General features: G+C 41.4%; 1 protein-coding gene across 8 annotated transcripts in view; it reads right to left on the bottom strand.

Moving 5' to 3' along the window:
* The window catches only part of CRLF1 (cytokine receptor like factor 1), a 217,563-nt gene that overhangs the window by 46,679 nt on the left and 152,310 nt on the right, over positions 1-18,574 (bottom strand). For 7 of the 8 annotated variants that reach the window (XM_088468997.1, XM_088468999.1, XM_088468998.1 and 4 more), the window contains one exon: positions 2,705-2,983. In XM_088468997.1, the coding sequence (XP_088325123.1) occupies positions 2,705-2,948 (244 nt within the window). In that variant the 5' untranslated portion in view covers positions 2,949-2,983. The remainder of the gene's footprint in view (positions 1-2,704; positions 2,984-18,574) is intronic. The other variant, XM_088469000.1, reaches the window with a different exon arrangement.

Raw genomic sequence — 18,574 nt, 5'->3', positions numbered from 1 at the left:
GCAGGTATCATAATCTATAACTATACACACATGTATGCCTGGGCAAATGATACTGCTTTTTAGTTGCATGTATTTCAAGATACAGTATATCTGATTCACAGGTGCGGATCAAGAGAGGGGAGGGCCCGTGCGCAGCCTCCATATGCGCTCTCTGGCCGGCGGATTCCTCAGTAGACTCTGGCAGAGTGCCAGTATCTACTTCGCAGATCTCCGGAAACATGGCACCTGTGTTTGCACCATGGTTCTGATGACATCTGCGGCGCAGACAGAGCGGTAAGTAATGTGAATATGTGCAGGGTGTGTGGTGTGGGCCCATGTGCACTGCACACTCTTCACCTATTATGGCTACGCTTATGCTGATTCAATATACATATAGGTGTAGTAATTATTTGAAAAGACAATAATTCAAACACAGTCTACAGGAACAAATACAAATATCTTAGCCGTGCGATATTTGAATGCTCAGACTGGACGGCGGCTAAATCCAGTGGCGAGTTATGCGATGAAACAACAGCTTTCCTCAGTCTTCAGTCAGCACTCAGGTATTTTACTGGTGCTCACTTTATACATAGTTTATTACATGTCCAAATATCCAACCAAACAGATGATCTGGGCTACCCACATCTTCATTAGTTAGTGTAAGTGTTCTACTGTATGCATTTTTCAGTAGCCTTTCAGTGCACAAATGTGTTTAACTCTGAACTCTTAGGAGGAGGCTTTTAAAAAAAAAAAAAACACAGGTGTTGCCCATAGCAACCAATCAGCTTCTAGCTATCATTTCATAGAATTTACTAGATAAATGCTAGCTAGAAGCTGATTGGTTGCTAGGACAACTTCTCCCCGTGTCCTGTCCCTCATTCTCTAAATCACATCACTATTGTTTGACCCTGTGATCAACTAAAGCGTTTTTAAAATCTAAAATGCACAATACTACATTCGGCATCCAATCTCTGTCTGTCCTGATCCATTACTGACTCACCAAATGATCGCAGCCACTGTCTCTCCTTTTCCTTTAGTCCTCAAAAACTTCATATTACAGGTTGAGTCTCCCATATCCAAAATGCTTGGGACCAGGGGTATTTTGGATAACCTTAATATTTCGTATTTTGGAATAATTGCATACCATAATGAAATATCTTGGGAATGGGACCCAAATATACATACAGAATGCATTTGTGTGTTATATACACCTTATACACACAGCCTGCAGGTCATTTTATACAATATTTTCAATAATATTGTAGCTCAAACAAAGTTTGTGTACAGAAATGAAATTCATTTATGTTTCATATACACCATATACACACAGCCTGAAGGTAATTTTATACAATAATCTTAATAATTTGTGCCTTAGACAAAGCTTGTGTACATTGAACCATCCAAAATCAAAGGTTTCATTATCATGCCAAAAAAAAATTCATATTTCGGAATATTTGGATATGGGAGACTCAACCTGTAATATATTGTTAGACTGCTATGTATGCAATGTTTTTTGTCGTTCTCTTTGGGGAACACTACAATATATTCTGCTATTATATACATAAAACAATAATAATGATTGTAATAATAATAATAATAATAATAGAATTGTGGGGGTCTAACACCCATGCAATTGTCATGACAAGGGCTACATGGTAAGCCTGGCTGGTTGTTTTTGGTCAACCCGAGCCCTGCTTCAGAGCGGCTGTAACACTTTCTCTTATATTTGTTTTCTAAAATAAATATTCCCCTTTCTGTAACATTTTTGTTTATTTGACAAGTGGTTGGTAATGGAAATAACTTTCTACTACAATAAATAATTGAAAGCAATAACCCTGCCATCTCTACTTACTGAAGTAATTGGCTGTAATGGATCACCCCTTTGAAATTAGTTAAACAAAGCAAAGAAACCTGTTAAAATGTCTCCTGTCATTGCATAACTGTGAGGATAATCATATCTTATGATATAAAATTAACAATATTAGGATCAATGTCTAGGTCTTATGAGAACAGAATGATGGGTGACTTGGCATTACTAGACAAACTGCAGGTCTTTCCTGTTAGTTTTGTATCTTACTGTCACTTTAACAGCTCTTTATTACACCAGACCATTACTTTTGTTGTCAATAAAGCAAATATATATTTTTTCAATAAGACAGAATATCTGTTTTTTTCATACATATGACTGTACCATCATCAAACCTTCAATTATTTCAATATATATAACTTGCATACATTACAGTGTTTTTTATTTTTATTTTTTTTATTGTAGTTGTGGTATTGAGAAGTACTCAGTGTAAGCACCTTTTTTGGTTTATTTTTTAAATCTTATAGCTATTTTATGTTAGAGTTGAATAAAATAAGTATTTGCACACTTATCCGGAGTATGGAAGCTACTATAAATCTTAAATCAACTTGTAACTTTAGGTGAGTACTAACACTTTTTTTTCTTCTGAATACCGGCACTTTTTCTCATAGGAAAAAATCACTGCTTATATATAGGTTTGAGTGACAGCCACATGGCAGCAGATTGTAACACATCCATAGTGCCCCCACAATGCTTATGCTCAGAAACATATATGGTTATCAAAGCACAATCAATTTTAAGGAGACTTTGCTTTAAAAGCTGTGTCCCAAGAGGCAGAGAAGCCCAGGAGATTTATCATGGGACATCCATCTAGTTTACCATGCCTGTGTATTCTAAGCCTGAGAATCAAAGACATACATCCAACATATAGACATGAGCCCGCCAGGATTCTCCCGTCTTTGCTGTGACACACCAGGTTATCTCCTGACTGCTGCTTGGATCCATTCAGGTTATTCAAGACCACACTCAAGGCTGTACCGTTCAGTATCTTATACAGCTCTGCTGGGAGCCTTCTCCCATTAAGGGTCCAGAACAGGTCCTCTGCTTTCAGGTTTAAGTCAGAGTCCACTAAGCAAGCTGCTGTTAGTGATGATCCTATCATTAGGGTTGGGTCTTGTGGGGTTATTACAGCTGGATCTGTAGAAAAAACGTGAATAAACACATTACAAAACTGTGTGAAGAGGTGTTTTAGGGGGGTTTCAGAGGATTTGGAAAAGCATGCACAGATTTCAACAGTTTCAGCAGAGTGTAGATCCTCTTTACTTGGCAACAGCTTCCAATGGCGCCTTTTATACGGTCTTGCTGCAATTTATACAGGCAGTGCATATAAATCAAGCTGATTAAAAATATAAAAAAGAATTGTGACACTTAAAACAAAGGTAGCTCTAATGTCCTGTCATAATAAAAAGGCAGAATTTCTGGAGAAAATATCCTACTGATTAATAAGGCTATCCAAATGCGATATTAGGCAGTAGTTTGAGTTAAGTTTGTTACTTTTGTTAACACGCTTCTTTCAGGTACAGAACAAAAAGTTTCAATATATATTACTGTGTATGCTCATGAAAATGTGGTGAAGGTGGGGTGTTCAAATTTATTCGCAGTGCGGTGAAATAGGCATAATTGCGGCTTAAGAAATGCGCTGCACACACGTCTGTTTTCCATGTTTTATTTTGGTTAACACTTACAAATCTGTGTTTTACAATTACTGGCAGCTGTTAGGACACAGATGTGGTGGTTTTCATACTTCTAAATCTTTAAACACTGTAATATTTGATTTTAGGCCCACAATTACAAAAATATATTGCTATTTCTCAAAATGAATACAATATTGCTGATGAAGGTTCATATCATAAAGTATCTCAGGGATGGCTTTGCGCAGAAAGTTCATAGCTATGAAAATATGTTTAGAATATAAAAACAAATATTCATCCATATTAATGAAACGAGTGGTGAAAGGGAATAACAGAATATTTTACAAGTTATCTCTTACATTGAAATAGATTGTAAATCTCAGTAAATAATATAAGATGTTAATGTCAGTCGGCTACATAAGTCCTGCACAATTCACAGTTTTTACAATGTGATTATAAATATTTATGTTGTGATCTCAGAATTATTACATGGACAATGTGTCCAGCACAAGAGAGGATTAGCAGACTGGTAGACTATAGAGTAGCTGAATTTTATGGAAAATTAAACATTTACAACTACTCACAAGCATAGTTCCTTAGTTTGGACTAGGGAATGCAGGGATGTGGTTCAAATGTGGTTACAATGTGGTTTATTATGCAAATTGAGTATAAAATACAGAAGACAAGCAAATACTTTACATCATTTTCTTAAACTTCTATCATACCAATGTCAACAAATGTGTATTAACAACTGCTTAACCCAAATACAATTCACCGTTTGTATGGTAATGTTTCCTAACATACTTACTAACCTATTTACATGCATCAAGACTGGGAGAGTGATAAAGTGAAGAAGCTGCCATAAGCAACCAATTAGCTTCTGTCACTTATCTAAGCACAGTCTGAAGTGACAGTTAGGAGCTGATTGGTTGCTTTTGGAAATTGCTCTACTTTATCACTCTCCAAGACTTGATATACTCCCCCCGCCCCCCCCCCCCCCCCCATGCCCCCCCCCCTCCCTTAGGGATGTTATACACCAGCCAACTCAGAAAACATGCCGGTATTAAAGTGCTTCAGAAAAATACACAAGAATTGATTCATGTATAAAAACATGTTCGAAAACCTAATAAAATGACAGGTGATTTGCTTCCTATAGCATTAAAAATATATTTCCTAATTTAACCATCATTGCTTATCTTCATATTTATTTAAAGGTTTCTTATTTCCATAAGCTCTTGTGACATATCCACAATACACGTTGGGACCTATGCATGCAGGGTTGGAAGTAAGCCGCATGAGATACGTACACCCGAAAGCCGCATGATATACGTACACCCGACAGCCGCATGAGATACATACACCCGACAGCCACATGAGATACGTACACCTAACAGCTGCATGAGATACGTACACCCGACAGCTGCATGAGATACATACACCCGACAGCCACATGAAATACATACACCCGACAGCCACATGAAATACGTACACCCGACAGCCACATGAAATACGTACACCCGACAGCTGCATGAGATACGTACACCGGACAGCCGCATGAGATACGTACACCCGACAGCCACATGAGATACGTACACCTGACAGCCACATGAGATACGTACACCCGACAGCCACATGAGATACGTACACCCGACAGCCGCATGAGATACGAACACCCGACAGCCACATGAGATACGTACACCCGACAGCTGCATGAGATACGTACACCGGACAGCCGCATGAGATACGTACACCCGACAGCCACATGAGATACGTACACCTGACAGCCACATGAGATACGTACACCCGACAGCCACATGAGATACGTACACCGGACAGCCACATGAGATACGTACACCCGACAGCCACATGAGATACGTACACCCGACAGCCGCATGAGATACGAACACCCGACAGCCACATGAGATACGTACACCCGACAAGAGTACGCCTCTGCTTAGCCAGAATCTGTGGCTATTCTCTGATAAGTCATCGCCATCAGTGCGCACTTGCCCCATTTCTCCTAACAGGTGTATTTACGAATATCCGCATGTCTGCATGGGCTGTATTTGCCTGAACACTGAATTTTGCCTACATGAGATGGCTCTCGCCACCCCATTTCCACCTCTTTAGTCCTAAATATCGTTGCGTCCAAATTGCTTATGAAGCCGCATAGCTGCATTTGCACACAGTGTGAATTTATTCAAGATACGATACGCATTAGCAACCTTGCATTAGCCCCAGTAGGTCATGTAACACTGGATGGAATCCACTGACCAATAGCATTCATAACACTCTGTGCAGAACTCTAAACCAAGATTCTTTGTTTTATATATATATATATATATATATATATATATATGTGAGCCGGTATACAACGAAGTGCTCGAAGTGAGCCGGTATACAACGGAATGGTATACCGGCACTTCAAGCACTGAGCCCTGCTGTGCCACCCGCTGCCTTAACAGGAGGAAACTACAACCTTCCCTGGCCCTTTTATGACACACACGTGGGACAATCAGGGAGACACTGGTCCCGATCTGGGTGGCAGCAGCGGGGGAGGAAGAGCCAGTGGGGGAGGCTAACTTTTGGTGCAGAGAGTCCCTACCACAGGTAATCCGGGGGAATGAGTCCCTACTGCGGGATATGGACACTGCTCTGCACTTCTCCTCCTGTGTTCTGCCAGGGCTTCCAGACTGACAGGTCCGCAAGCCAATTGGAGCTCGCGGACCTATCAGCCTGGGAGCCCTGGCAGAGCGCAGGAGGAGAAGTGCAGAGCAGCAGCTTACCTCGGAGCAGCTTACCTCGGAGGGGCTTGGTGACGGTCCCCCGGATTTCCAGTTGTAGGGATTAATTGTGCCAAAAGTTACTCTCCCCACAAGTTCCCCCAGGCCCATTGGCTCCTCCACCCTCAGCTGCTGCCACCCGGATCGGGACTAGGGTCTCTTTCCCCACTGCTGCCTCCCGCCCTCCAGTCCCTCGGGGATCCTGCTGTTTGCTGAGTGCAGAGGAGCCAGTGCCCTACTATCGATATACTGTCTCCAGCCCTACTCTCTGCTTGCCTGCCTACTACCTATATACCTATCTACCTGCCTGCTCTCTACTTACCTACATACTACCTACCTGCTATTTACCTAACCTCCTATTGTGTATTTACCAACTGCCCACCTTCCTACTACCTACCTTACTACTTACTTACAGTCTACTACTCTCTACACTTACCTACCACTTGCCTATATACTCCCTACCTGCTATAAACCTAACTGCCTATTGTCTTCTTACCTACTGCCTAACTTATTACTTACCTGTCTGCTCTCTACTTACCTACAACCTGCCTATACACTACCAACCTACTATTAACCTAATCACCAATTGTCTACTTACCCACCTTCCGACTACCTACCTTACTACATACTGATCTACTTACCTACTATCAACAATGCAGGAGAGATGGGATTGCTGTGCATGTAGCGATCCATCAGCTCCAATTGATTAGCTGACACTGTCAGATTCAAAATGACTTCTCTCCATGGATGCCTGCCGGGAACAGCACCAAATCCACACCTGGCACATGAGGTGGTGGTCTGCGGCTGCTGCCGGTAGCCCCATGATGCGGAGGTGAGAGGATGCTGGATGGACACGGGGAGGTAAGAGGCTGCATGGTAGGGGGACCTTTACTGTGGGGCATAATGGTTTAAGGGGCATTACTATGAGGCATAATGTGTAAAGGACACTAATTCTGCATGGCATAATTTGAAGCGGGCATTACTGTGTGGCATCACTTGTAAAGGGCATTACTTATTGGCATAATTTGTTTAACGGGCATTACTGTGTGTGGCATAATGTGTAAGGGGAATTACTATTGCATGACATAATGTGCATAAGGGATGCTACGGTGTGGTACACTACACTGATGAAAGGGGGCACGTCTTAAGGACACACTCCTTTTGAGTGAGCACGCCTCCTTTTCCTGCACATCTACGACCTTAAATATTACATACCCCCACTGTATGTATATATATATATATATATATATATATATCTGTAACAATAGAACATAGTGGGGCGCTCCATAGTGCATAAAAGTTGATTTAATTGAATATGAGAGCAGTCAAATCGCGCTTCATATAAATTGTTCTCGTACCGATCTCTAAACCTGAGTGGACTGGCATGGACATAGAAAAAAACAACCAGGCAAGTATGTGGTATACATGTTGATGTACCCTTGCGGGCTAAAATATATTGGTAAGACCAAAATGTGCTTAAAAATGTGTGTGCTTGAGCACCTTTGAAATATCAGAAATGGTGTGACCAATCATAGTGTCCCCAAACACTTTAAGACTTGTCAAAATAGTGACCCTAGAGGTTTGAGATGTAAAGGGATTGAAATAGTTTTATCTAATAAGGGAGGTGGTAACAGAGAGAAGTGCCTTTTAAAGAGAGAAACATTCTGGATAATCATTTACCTTAGTTCAAGCTGGAATGAATGAAGGGTATGAAATTATGCCTTTTATTGAATAGTTGTATTCTAACATCATCCCATTTTTATTAGTCCGAGACAATTCAGTGTCTTGATGTATTAGTTATATAATGTTTTTGATATGTACAAATATGTATAGTCTTGAGTTTTAAAGGACAAGAATTTTAATATGTATTTTTAATATGTATTGTAATATATGCACTGACATTTTTATGTCATATGTGGACGATACAGTTATATATTAATACACGGATAGTGAACGTTCCCAGAATAATTATTATAATATTTTAATATTTGACATTGCATGTATAGATGCACTTCCGCTTATATTTAATTATATATATTGTTATCTACAAATTTTATATGTCAAGTTGTTCTCAATGTTATGTATATTTTCATGATGTGAAGTGTCCATGTAGGAATCATATATTGAGGTAATACTATGCATTTTATTTAGTTATTGATTTGCTGATGCAAGTGATTTTGTAATATATGATTGCCAAACATAGATTGATTGACCAGCAGACCATTGATCTGCGTGTGTTCTAAATTTAAATATGTATGTTTCTGTGCACGCTGATTTGTGCTTACCTTGCATATGTGTTGTAATTGGTAATTATGAATATATACTTGTTATTCATGGTCATGGTATCCAATAGTGGCTATTGTTTATATTGTTAAACCCACCTCTCACACCTGTTGATTGGTGGACCACTATGTAAATACAGGTTGAGTCTCCCATATCCAAATATTCCAAAATACGGAATATTCCGAAATACGGAATATTTTTAGCATGACTGAGAAAGTGAAACCTTTGCTTCCTGATGGTACAATGTACACAAACTTTGTTTAAAGCACAAATTATTAAAAATATAGTATAAAATAACCTTCAGGCTGCGTGTATAAGGTATATATGAAACATAAATGAATTTCATGTATGTACACAAACTTTTTTTGATGCACAAAATTATAAAAAATATTGTATAAAATGACCTGCAGGCTCTGTGTATGAGGTGTATATAATACATAAATGCATTCTGTGTTTAGATTTGGGTCCCATTCCCAAGATATTTCATTATTTTATGCAAATATTCCAAAATCCGGAATATTCCGATATCCAAAATACCTCTGGTCCCAAGCATTTTGGATATGGGAGACTCAACCTGTACTACCTACTAGCGTCACCCTAGGCCAGCCCTCTGACGAAGTCTTGATGACGAAATGCGTTAGGGTGTGTCCTAGTGACGCTCTCTGCAATCATCCCGTGGCATCCCTGGTTCATCAGCTCCGGTGTGGGTCCGGCACGCCGACTCTTCCATGGGAGATAGCGGCGTGGGGTGTGATGCCCGTCAGGAGTCTGGAGGACAAGCGGTGATTGCTTGGTTGGTTTTTTCTATGTCCATGTGGTAGCCAGTTACCCAGTTTTATACATCGGTAAGAGCACAATTTATATGAAGCGCAATATATGTCTGCTCTCATGTTCAAATAAAATCAACTTTTATGCACTATGGAGCACCCCTCTATGTTCTATTGTTACAGATTTCATATGTCCTGAGAGATCCAGGAGTTCTTTCATCCAGAGGAAGCAGTGGTCTCACTATAAAAGACTCTAGTGCAAAGACTTGTTTCTCTGTATATAGTGTACGGGTGCACACTTATTTAGTATTTACAATTACTGATCATTCAGTGCCTGTCATTCATTTTGTTTATATATATATATATATATATATATATACACACATATATATAGTATGTATACTGTATCTAATATATATTGTATGTATACTATATATAATATATATATTTAGAAATCTGTCTTTTTGTCATACATCTGGCATCTTCTTCACTACACATACATTTGTGTTGATGTTGAACAAACCTGATGACATTGCATCTAATTATGCACATCTGAGATCAGTAATAGGAACAAGATGACTTCTTACAAACAGTTTGTGAATTTATAAAATAAATCTCTAGTATAATAGACAGTTCAGGGAGGTCATCAGGCATAACTAGGTTTGGCCATCTGAAAAGTATATTTAAATTTGAATATTTAATGTAAAGTAAATGTGAAGTGATTCAGTAAACTGGAAAGCGATCCCTTCTTATCCTTTACAAACCTGTCCTAGAGCAATTTTTTTACTAACTGTTCAGTAACACAAAATATCTATACAAAGGGGTGTATGAACAACTAGCTGTCATTTGAATGAAGTATATCACCCTTTCACAAGTGTTGTCCAATATTAAAATATTAGAGTCTGAATCATTGTAAAAGTGCATACAATGTATGGACAAAGTAGCCATAGTCTAACACACACAGAGGCGTGTTTTGTTGTGCACTGCATGTTGTATGAGTAGAGTGTAGACGAAAGCTCACTAGGCTTGAGGATATGCAGAACTCCTGTTTTTTGCTGATTGGCTGAGTGTGACAGCCTTGTTACCAGACAGATTCATTTCAAGTTTTAAGGCATCAATCAATTATTTGATCCAATGGGGTGCTTTAGGGGTGTGTTTTTCTGGTCTGTATATAGGGGAGGCTGTTTATGTAAACAGCCTCTTTCGCAGTTTTCTTTGTTAACATGTTCTTTTTCACATTTAGTGGAGGAGCAGTCTGGCGGGAGAGCGCTGCATCTCAGTGGCTTTCTGTGGCACAAGAAAACGTTGTGGGGCACTTGCCCTCTATTATATGGTAAGTATCATGGGCGTAACTACTATTGGTGCAAGGGGTGCAGCTGCTATGGGGGCCAGAGCTTAGGGGGGCCCATCTTCCTTGTCAAAATTACATGTGTTATATACATTTTTCACCATTGGGTGGTACATAGGGGCCCTTACAAACTTTTGATATGGGGCCTTCAAATACCTAGTTACACCCCAGGTGGGTATGTCTTACTTAGTGTGGGGGGGGGGGAATTGGGTGCTTCTAGTGCAGAAGCATGAGGGGAGGTGACTCTTCTGCAGCACAAGTGTGTCTGCCTAGAAAGGTTACATCTGGAGAGGCTAGAACGAAGATTGCAAAACTTCCTGGCCACCTTTCTCAAAAAGCTGTGACCTTTTGGCCAAGCTATTCTTGTCCGTGTCTTTACTCCATTTAGTTAAGTTAAGATTAAGTTGTTTTGAGTTAAGGGTGTTTAATTTGTTAATTAGCAATAATCTAATCCAGGTCTCACTGTTGGGAAATATATTATAAATAAATATAAATAGTATATGACATCTCTTGTGGGAAGACACAATGGCGATTTTTACGCAGATCGAGCGATTGTTTGCAATTTCGCATGTGTATAACCCGCCCTGTGTATGCTCTGAGATTGACTGACTTGAACTAATTCGCAAAGTAAGTGACAGGTAGTCAGCGTTTGGGGGGGTGGTTAGAAAAACGCAGGTGTGTCTTATCATTTAAACACTGTTACATGGGTGTGCATAAAGTAGCCATTGCGATTACATACACTGCATGAGAGCCCTGTGCGTGACAGGAGAGCTGCAGTGTTTGTGGCTGGTTAGACCTGCTGCAAGGGCAAGATGGCTACTCGATATGCATCGAAGTTACAGATATTGTGCATATGAGAAGGCAGCAGGGGGAGTCTTATACCCTGGTAAGCTTTGGAACCATTAGCATATTTTTGCAGCTGCGTTACGTGCAACATCGCAGCTGTGATCGCATTAGCGTCCATCTCTGAATCTGGCCCTCTGACAACATAGCATCAATGGACATAAACTAGACTAAGTTATATATCTAGCATTATATGGTCAAAAATAGTGGAATTTTGTATGAGTTATAGAATAAATGTTTGTAGTGCTGTATACCTATTCGAAAATCAGACTTTTATCTACACTTACTGTGTACAAAAAACTAGCTTCAGGCAGCACTATTTTTGCTAAATGCATATTTATTCAGTGATAGAGTAGGAAGAAAGCATTCATGGTAGCCCTTAATCTATAGTATTTTATATGTAAATGATGGAAATTAATTTAAATTCCATTGATGACAGTATCCCATGTAACACCAGATGTGCTATTTTGCCTGGTCTGGACGTGTCATTTTAGAACTGCAGTGGGAAACAGTAAACATAAATTCTCATGAGTCATTACAGTAATACTGCAGAGATGTGAAATGCAAAGGAGATGTCTCAAGCCTTGGAGGGAGACAAAGCCAAAGCAACCAATCAGCTTCTGTCATTTACTTAGCACAGTCCATTAAATGACAGCTGATTGGTTGCTTTGGGCAATATCTCTAGTTTATCTCTCACCAAGTTTTAGATACATCTCCCCCTAGTGAGAAATGACAAGTGATATATCTGTAGCTTGAATAAATCACAGTCAGGGACATATGGTAATTACAGTATACCACTGTACCTATCATTAAAATATCATTGGAAAGCAATCTGCCTTGTGACAGCTTTAATTTTAAAAAAATAATAATAATGTAAAATAAATATATCTGAATTGCAGCTCTAAATTGTTCTTTTAAAAAATATATATATTTTTTTTATTTAGTATTTTATAACAATGAAAAACAGCAGGTTCTCTACATGTCGTTCATAGACAAAGAAGAACACTACATGACTATATGGCAATGGGAGGAATAAATAGCTGCAACAATATTAATAAAATATGGTTCAGGTCAAGTCTAAATTGGTAATTTTTTATAAATTGCCTCCTCACATACCTCACCTGACTGGCTTTCACTGGTCTAACCTATTGCCAGTTTTACTATATACAATGGCAGGGTTCAATAGTGATGGCGTCTGAGGTCTGATTGATGAGACACTAAGGACGGGATATATCAAAGAGTAAAATACAATAAAGCCATTTACTGTAATATATATGGATCCTCATATGTAAACATTTTCTTTTAATAAATATAATATATGGAGGGCAAACAGATTTGTCCTCATACATCATTGCTGCAGTCGTGCCAAGCAGCCTCTCTCGACGTGCTAGGTCCTATGCCACTCTGCTAGCACCAGGCATATTTTTTGCTTCTTTTTTTTGCCAAAAAATGTATCTTAGTCGCAATGCGATGCAACTTGGACGCACCAGGAGTATACACTGATTAATTATATAACTATATCTGTGTGTGACTGAGGGGGAGATGTATTAGCCGCCAAAGCAGTATCAGTGCATGTTATGTGCTCTGATACTGCTTCTCCCCTATGAATTATTGGGGGATTGGGCGGTAAATGTCCCTGTCATTATCTTCACTGCTATCTATAAGATAGCAGCGACAATCAGCTGGGTAATGTATGAACGGTCAGTTCGCCTGACCGTTCTGATAGCTGCAGCTATTGATATCAATAGCTGCAGTTGGCGTTGCCCTACCACCACAGCAGGAACAGCACTGCTTGTGAGATCCCATGCACAGAAGCCATGCCGGGCCTGTGGAACAGGGGGCGTGGCCTAATCAGGAGAGGTGTGGCCATGCGCCCAACCCCTGTCGGGATACCAACCATCGGGATGCCTCTGTTGGTATTTTGACAGGAAGCATCCCAACAGCCGGCATTACATACCGATTCTGTTCTTATCATCTTTAGTCATACTTACCGACATTAAGCACCCTCCTTCCGGGAGGGAGCTGAATGAGGCTTCTACTGTGGAGGGTGTGGCATGGTAGAAGGGGGTGTGGCACAGTGATAATGTAGTATTAGGAGCGGGGAGTGACTGCGCGATTGCATCATTGTGGACCGCCCCCTCTTCACAATGCCAAGATTAATGGCACCGTGAAGCAGGGGGCGGGGCCACGATGACGCAATTCAGTGTAAATCGCTTCACCACTTCTCCCCCCCGCTGCGGGGGTGTATGTATTGGGATGCAGGGTGGTCCGGGGAGATGCAGGTGGTTACTTTTCCGGAGTGACATCTGATTTTCGGGAGACTCCTGGCCATCCCGGGAGTAGGGGAGTGTCTGTCTTTAGTGCTTCCTGCTTCGCCTCAGTAAAGGCAAAGCAGGAAGAATTTATAGCGATATTATAGTGTCTCTATAATACATCTCCCACTGAGTCTCTGAATCTATATACGAAGTGTTATGATGGAGCAGCTGTGGCTTTTTTCCATGGCACGTTCTGCTGTGCTTCATATACAGACTTAGTCGCACACAGATACAGTATACAAGTGCTGAATATCAAATTAATCAGCACAGTCTCCTGGTGCGTCCTAGTACATCACATTGTGATACATTTTTGCCAAAACAAGATGCAAAAAAGACGCCTGGCGCTAGCAAAGTCACATGGAACCTTGCGGCTCACTCGCGCCAGTCATCTCGGGCCACGTGGCATATTGAGGCTAGAGGTAACATCTGTATGCATAAATGACTAGAAATATAAATGCATGCATGTACACACACTAATCCTATATAACAGACATATAACCTAGATTTCCATGAAAATATGACCCAGAACTAAACCTACTAAGTTAGAGTGATAGGACCATGCTTATAATAAGGTATGTTTATTTTGATATACTGCTTGACAAACCTCTGGAAACATGCACTGAACACCGCTCATGAAACATGATAAGTGTATATGCATGCTAACGTGCTCTAGGTTTTTTTAAATCAAGTTATCCTTCTACAAATATGGTAATAATTGTAAACATGTTATTTTCCTATACCTCTTGGCCTTGTTTTGCATTGTTTACCTCACAAATACAGTTTCAATTCCAAGGTTCTTTTCTTCTACCTTGAATCTAATTTTCTTTATTTAAAGGTCCATATAGTTCAATAAATATTCTGTATTATTTTGTAGTTCAGTCTGCCATCTGTTGGTGTTACAAAATGCTTGCATCCTCTAAAACCTTTTTTTTTATAAAAACTATAGTATCAATATCCACTTTATGCATTTTCCCTTCAGTCCAGTAGCACAATAGTTTCAAACTTAATTTAATTAGGACTTTACTCTAAAGCTTCTATCAGACAAGAGTGTTTGGAATGCTTACTGCATTTCAAAATGGAACTTGATGTGAGACAACTGAACATTGCACAAGCATTGGGATAACTAATTATTAGTATTGTTATTGTTGGTTTGTAAGGCGCCATATTGCTCCACAGCACCAAACAGAAGGAAAAGCAGAACATACATAAAACAGGGACATACAAGTAAATATAAATGCAGATTTGAAAACAAAGGGTAGAGAGTACCTCACTCATGAACAAGCTTACAATAATTGCAAGATGGCGTATCAGAGGCAAGAAGAACGAGAATTGCTCAGAGTAGAGATTGGGACAGTTGTGAGGTTGCCAGGGCCGGAGCAGGGCTCTATCCCACCTTGTGCCGACCCTGTACCCCAAACCTGTGATGTCATGACATCACGTCCTTAGGTTGCTATAGACAGGGCCGGATTAAGGTCTGTGGGGGCCCCTGGGCAACAAACTTGTTGGGGCCCTTATATACCACCATTTCTCGTCACCCTAGGATTTTTTTTTCTTTCTATTCACCTTAATGCCCCTCTTGCAATGCCCACTGTAAAAGTGCACCTTATGCAATGTCCCCAGTAATGACCCCCCCTATACAGTGCTCCTTATGCAGTACCCCCTGTAGTAGTCCCCCCTATGCAGTGCCCCCTGTAGTAGTGCCCCTTATGCAGTGCCCCCAGTATTGATCTTCCCTATGCAGTGCCCCTTATATTATGCCCACAGTAGTAGTCCCCCCCTATACAGTGCCCCCAATAGTTGTCCCCCCATGCATTGTCCTCAGTAGTAGTTCCCCCCTATGCATTGCCTGCAGTAGTAGTCCAGCCCTATACAGTGCCCCCAGTAGTAATGCCCCTTATGCAGTGTCCTTTATATAGTGCCCCCAGTAGTATTCCCCCAAAAGCATTGCCCCCAGTAGTAGTCCCCCCCTAGACAGTGCCCCCAGTAGTAGTCCCCCCCCATACAGTGCCCCAGTAGTAGTCCCCCATGCTCTGCCCCAAGTAGTAGTCCCCACCTATACAGTGCCCCAGTAGTAGCCCCTCCCTATGCATTGCCCCCAGTAGCAAACACCCCCCTATACAGTGCCAACATGAAGTGGCCTCCTATACAGTGACCCTTGTAGCTGCCCCTCTATACAGGGTCGCCTGTAACGCTCCACACACACAACAAAAAAAAGCTTACCTGAATCCCCCGCTCCTGACGTGAGTCCTGGCTCTTCTGTTGCACAGTTTGGAGGGACGTCAGCGTCATGACGTCTCTGCCATCATCACTAGCTGCGGGGGGGGAGCCGGCTCCCTTCCGTTGTGCAGCAGCCAATGAGAGTCTGTCTGACTCTCATCGGCTGCTGTAACATACACACAGCTGCCGCCGGCGGCTGTGTGTATGTCACTGTGTAGTGTGGTCTACACTACACTAGCGGAGGGAACACTAGCGGCGGGCACAGACAGCGCACCCTCCATGTGTGGGCCCAGGGACGACCACCCCTGTCGCCCCCCCTTAATACGGCCCTGGCTATAGACTTCAGAGTGTGTGCCCTGAGCATCTCTTGGACAGTCCGGGTGGCTCTGCTGCAGTGAGCCATTCCAAGCACCCTGCAAGCCATGGCATGACAGCAAGGCCCAGTGCCCTGGACAATGGCACTGCTCACACACCCCTAGTTAAGGCCCTGGAGTCTTAGTGTAGGTAGTATAGTTGTGAGCTAATAAATAGGTTTTCATAGAGTGTTAAAGATATGTAGGCTGTGGTAGAGTAGAGTCTGAGCGGGTGTTTTTTTTTTAATGGGTAGCGGCACAGGGGAAGTCTTGTAGGTGGAAGTGAGAGGTGGCTACTAGAGAAGAGGAAAGGTGTAGGTCAGAGGTAGATTAAAGATTGTGGTTGGGAGTGTATTTCCACATGAGATTTCAGATATAGCTATTGATATTACCTGCTGTTCAGAAATACAACCGTGTAATCAGTGGGACAGTACCTAACACTTGAAAATCATGCATGTATAATTTTTTGTTGTATTGGCGTGAGGCTCTGAGGTTTTTCCAGATTCTGGTCTGATCTTTGGTGGGGTGCAGGCAATGGGTTCAATGATTCAGTGTCTAATAAATTTTCACTTTGGTCATGTTTCTTTACAAATACATTTTCTGCTTTACTGAATGGTTCAACAGTTATTAATACTGTTGTTTTTTTTACCAAAACGTTGAACAATAGATGTGAGTTTTAACACTAACACTTCTTTATTAGCTTTACATTATTGCTTAGCTTTTAACTTTCAGTTAGAATTCAGTTAGCCTCGGGATATGCCCTGCTACTAAATGATTGTGCCGTGCGGGGAATGGAATCAGTATGTAATGCCGCTGGATATAATGCGGGTGGACTAATTATCGACGCGGGAAGCCCAAACCGTCAGGATCCAGACTGGGGCTTGTAAGTACCCTAACCCTCCCCTCTCTCTCCCCCCCAACCCCTAAGTGGTGCCTAACCCTAACCTCCCCCCGGAGATGCATAAACCTAACCCCCTCCCCACACCCTAAACTTAACTCATCCGGGGGGTGCCTAACTTCCCCCGGGTGGTGCCTAACCCTAACCCCCATCTCCGCACCCTAAACCTAGCCCTCCTGGGCTGGTGCCTAACCCTAAGTCCCCCCGGGGGTTCCCTAACCTAAAGCCTAAGCGCTAACGCTGCCCGGCTTACCTTCATTTGGGAAGCTGTCTGTCTAGATTCTGGTGTCGGTATCTAGACGGGTGTTGGGATCTTGATTTAGACGCCGGGTTTTAGTCCCACGTCAGAATTTAGTCGCCCCCGGGATTTTGTCAGACGGCTCTCCACCCGTCGGCATTTTGACTGCATCCAGCAGGGAATAGCTATTCAATTGATTAGCTTTTTCCCCGCATGGTAAACATTGGGTTAATGCACTAACCCATTAATTCCACATAAAATTGGAATCGATGGGTTTCCCCGTGCTTCAAACCCCATCCGGGAACCTTTTATCATGGATTTTTCCTTGCAACTCCTGGAGCTGTTAGGAAAAGTCCACCTCTGGGTGTTAGTGTGCGAGGTAAACCCCACTAATTGAATCAGCTGGCGCGCATAAGGTGCCTACACACTAGACAATATTTTACACGATTGTCTACTCACGATCACGATGACGATGCACGGACCCACTGGTTGTACATCGCATCTTCAGATCTTGCCTACTGCGGGCAAGATTTGCCAATCTCATAAACGATTTGGTGCAATAGATAGGTTTTGTGCACGATAGATCTTAAGTCAGATTGGACACTTTTTAGCACCATATTGTGTCCTGGAGAGCCAGGGAGCTGCTGGGGAAAGTTCAAGGGAAATAGTGCACGATATCGCATCGTGAGCATATCGTCTAGTGTGTAGGCACCTGTAATTAGATGTGGGGTACATCCAATTGCCTAATTGAATCCTCTGAAAAGAGTCCTCTTAAAAACCAGAAATGGTCCAGTGTTACATAACTTTTACCAAAGCCTTATGGCAACTGCTGGAGGAACAACAACATATATAATGTACATTTTTATTTCGGCCTATTTAATTTTTGTTCTGATTTGTGTTTTTATTGTTCATCATTTTACATGATTTTCTTTATTGCCATTTTAAAACATTTCAATTAAATAAATCTGCAGTGAGCAGACATTTTCCATGACAGCAACATTTATGGGTTTCTCTGTTTTTCTTTTTTCTAGTCAGAAGTTGGACTCTATTTA

This window comes from Taudactylus pleione, unplaced genomic scaffold (assembly GCF_031769625.1).
Source record: "Taudactylus pleione unplaced genomic scaffold, aTauple2 ptg000087l, whole genome shotgun sequence".
NCBI classification, from domain to species: domain Eukaryota; kingdom Metazoa; phylum Chordata; class Amphibia; order Anura; family Myobatrachidae; genus Taudactylus; species Taudactylus pleione.
Note: the sequence above shows the minus strand (reverse complement) of the source record. Positions and strands in the feature narration are given on the sequence as shown.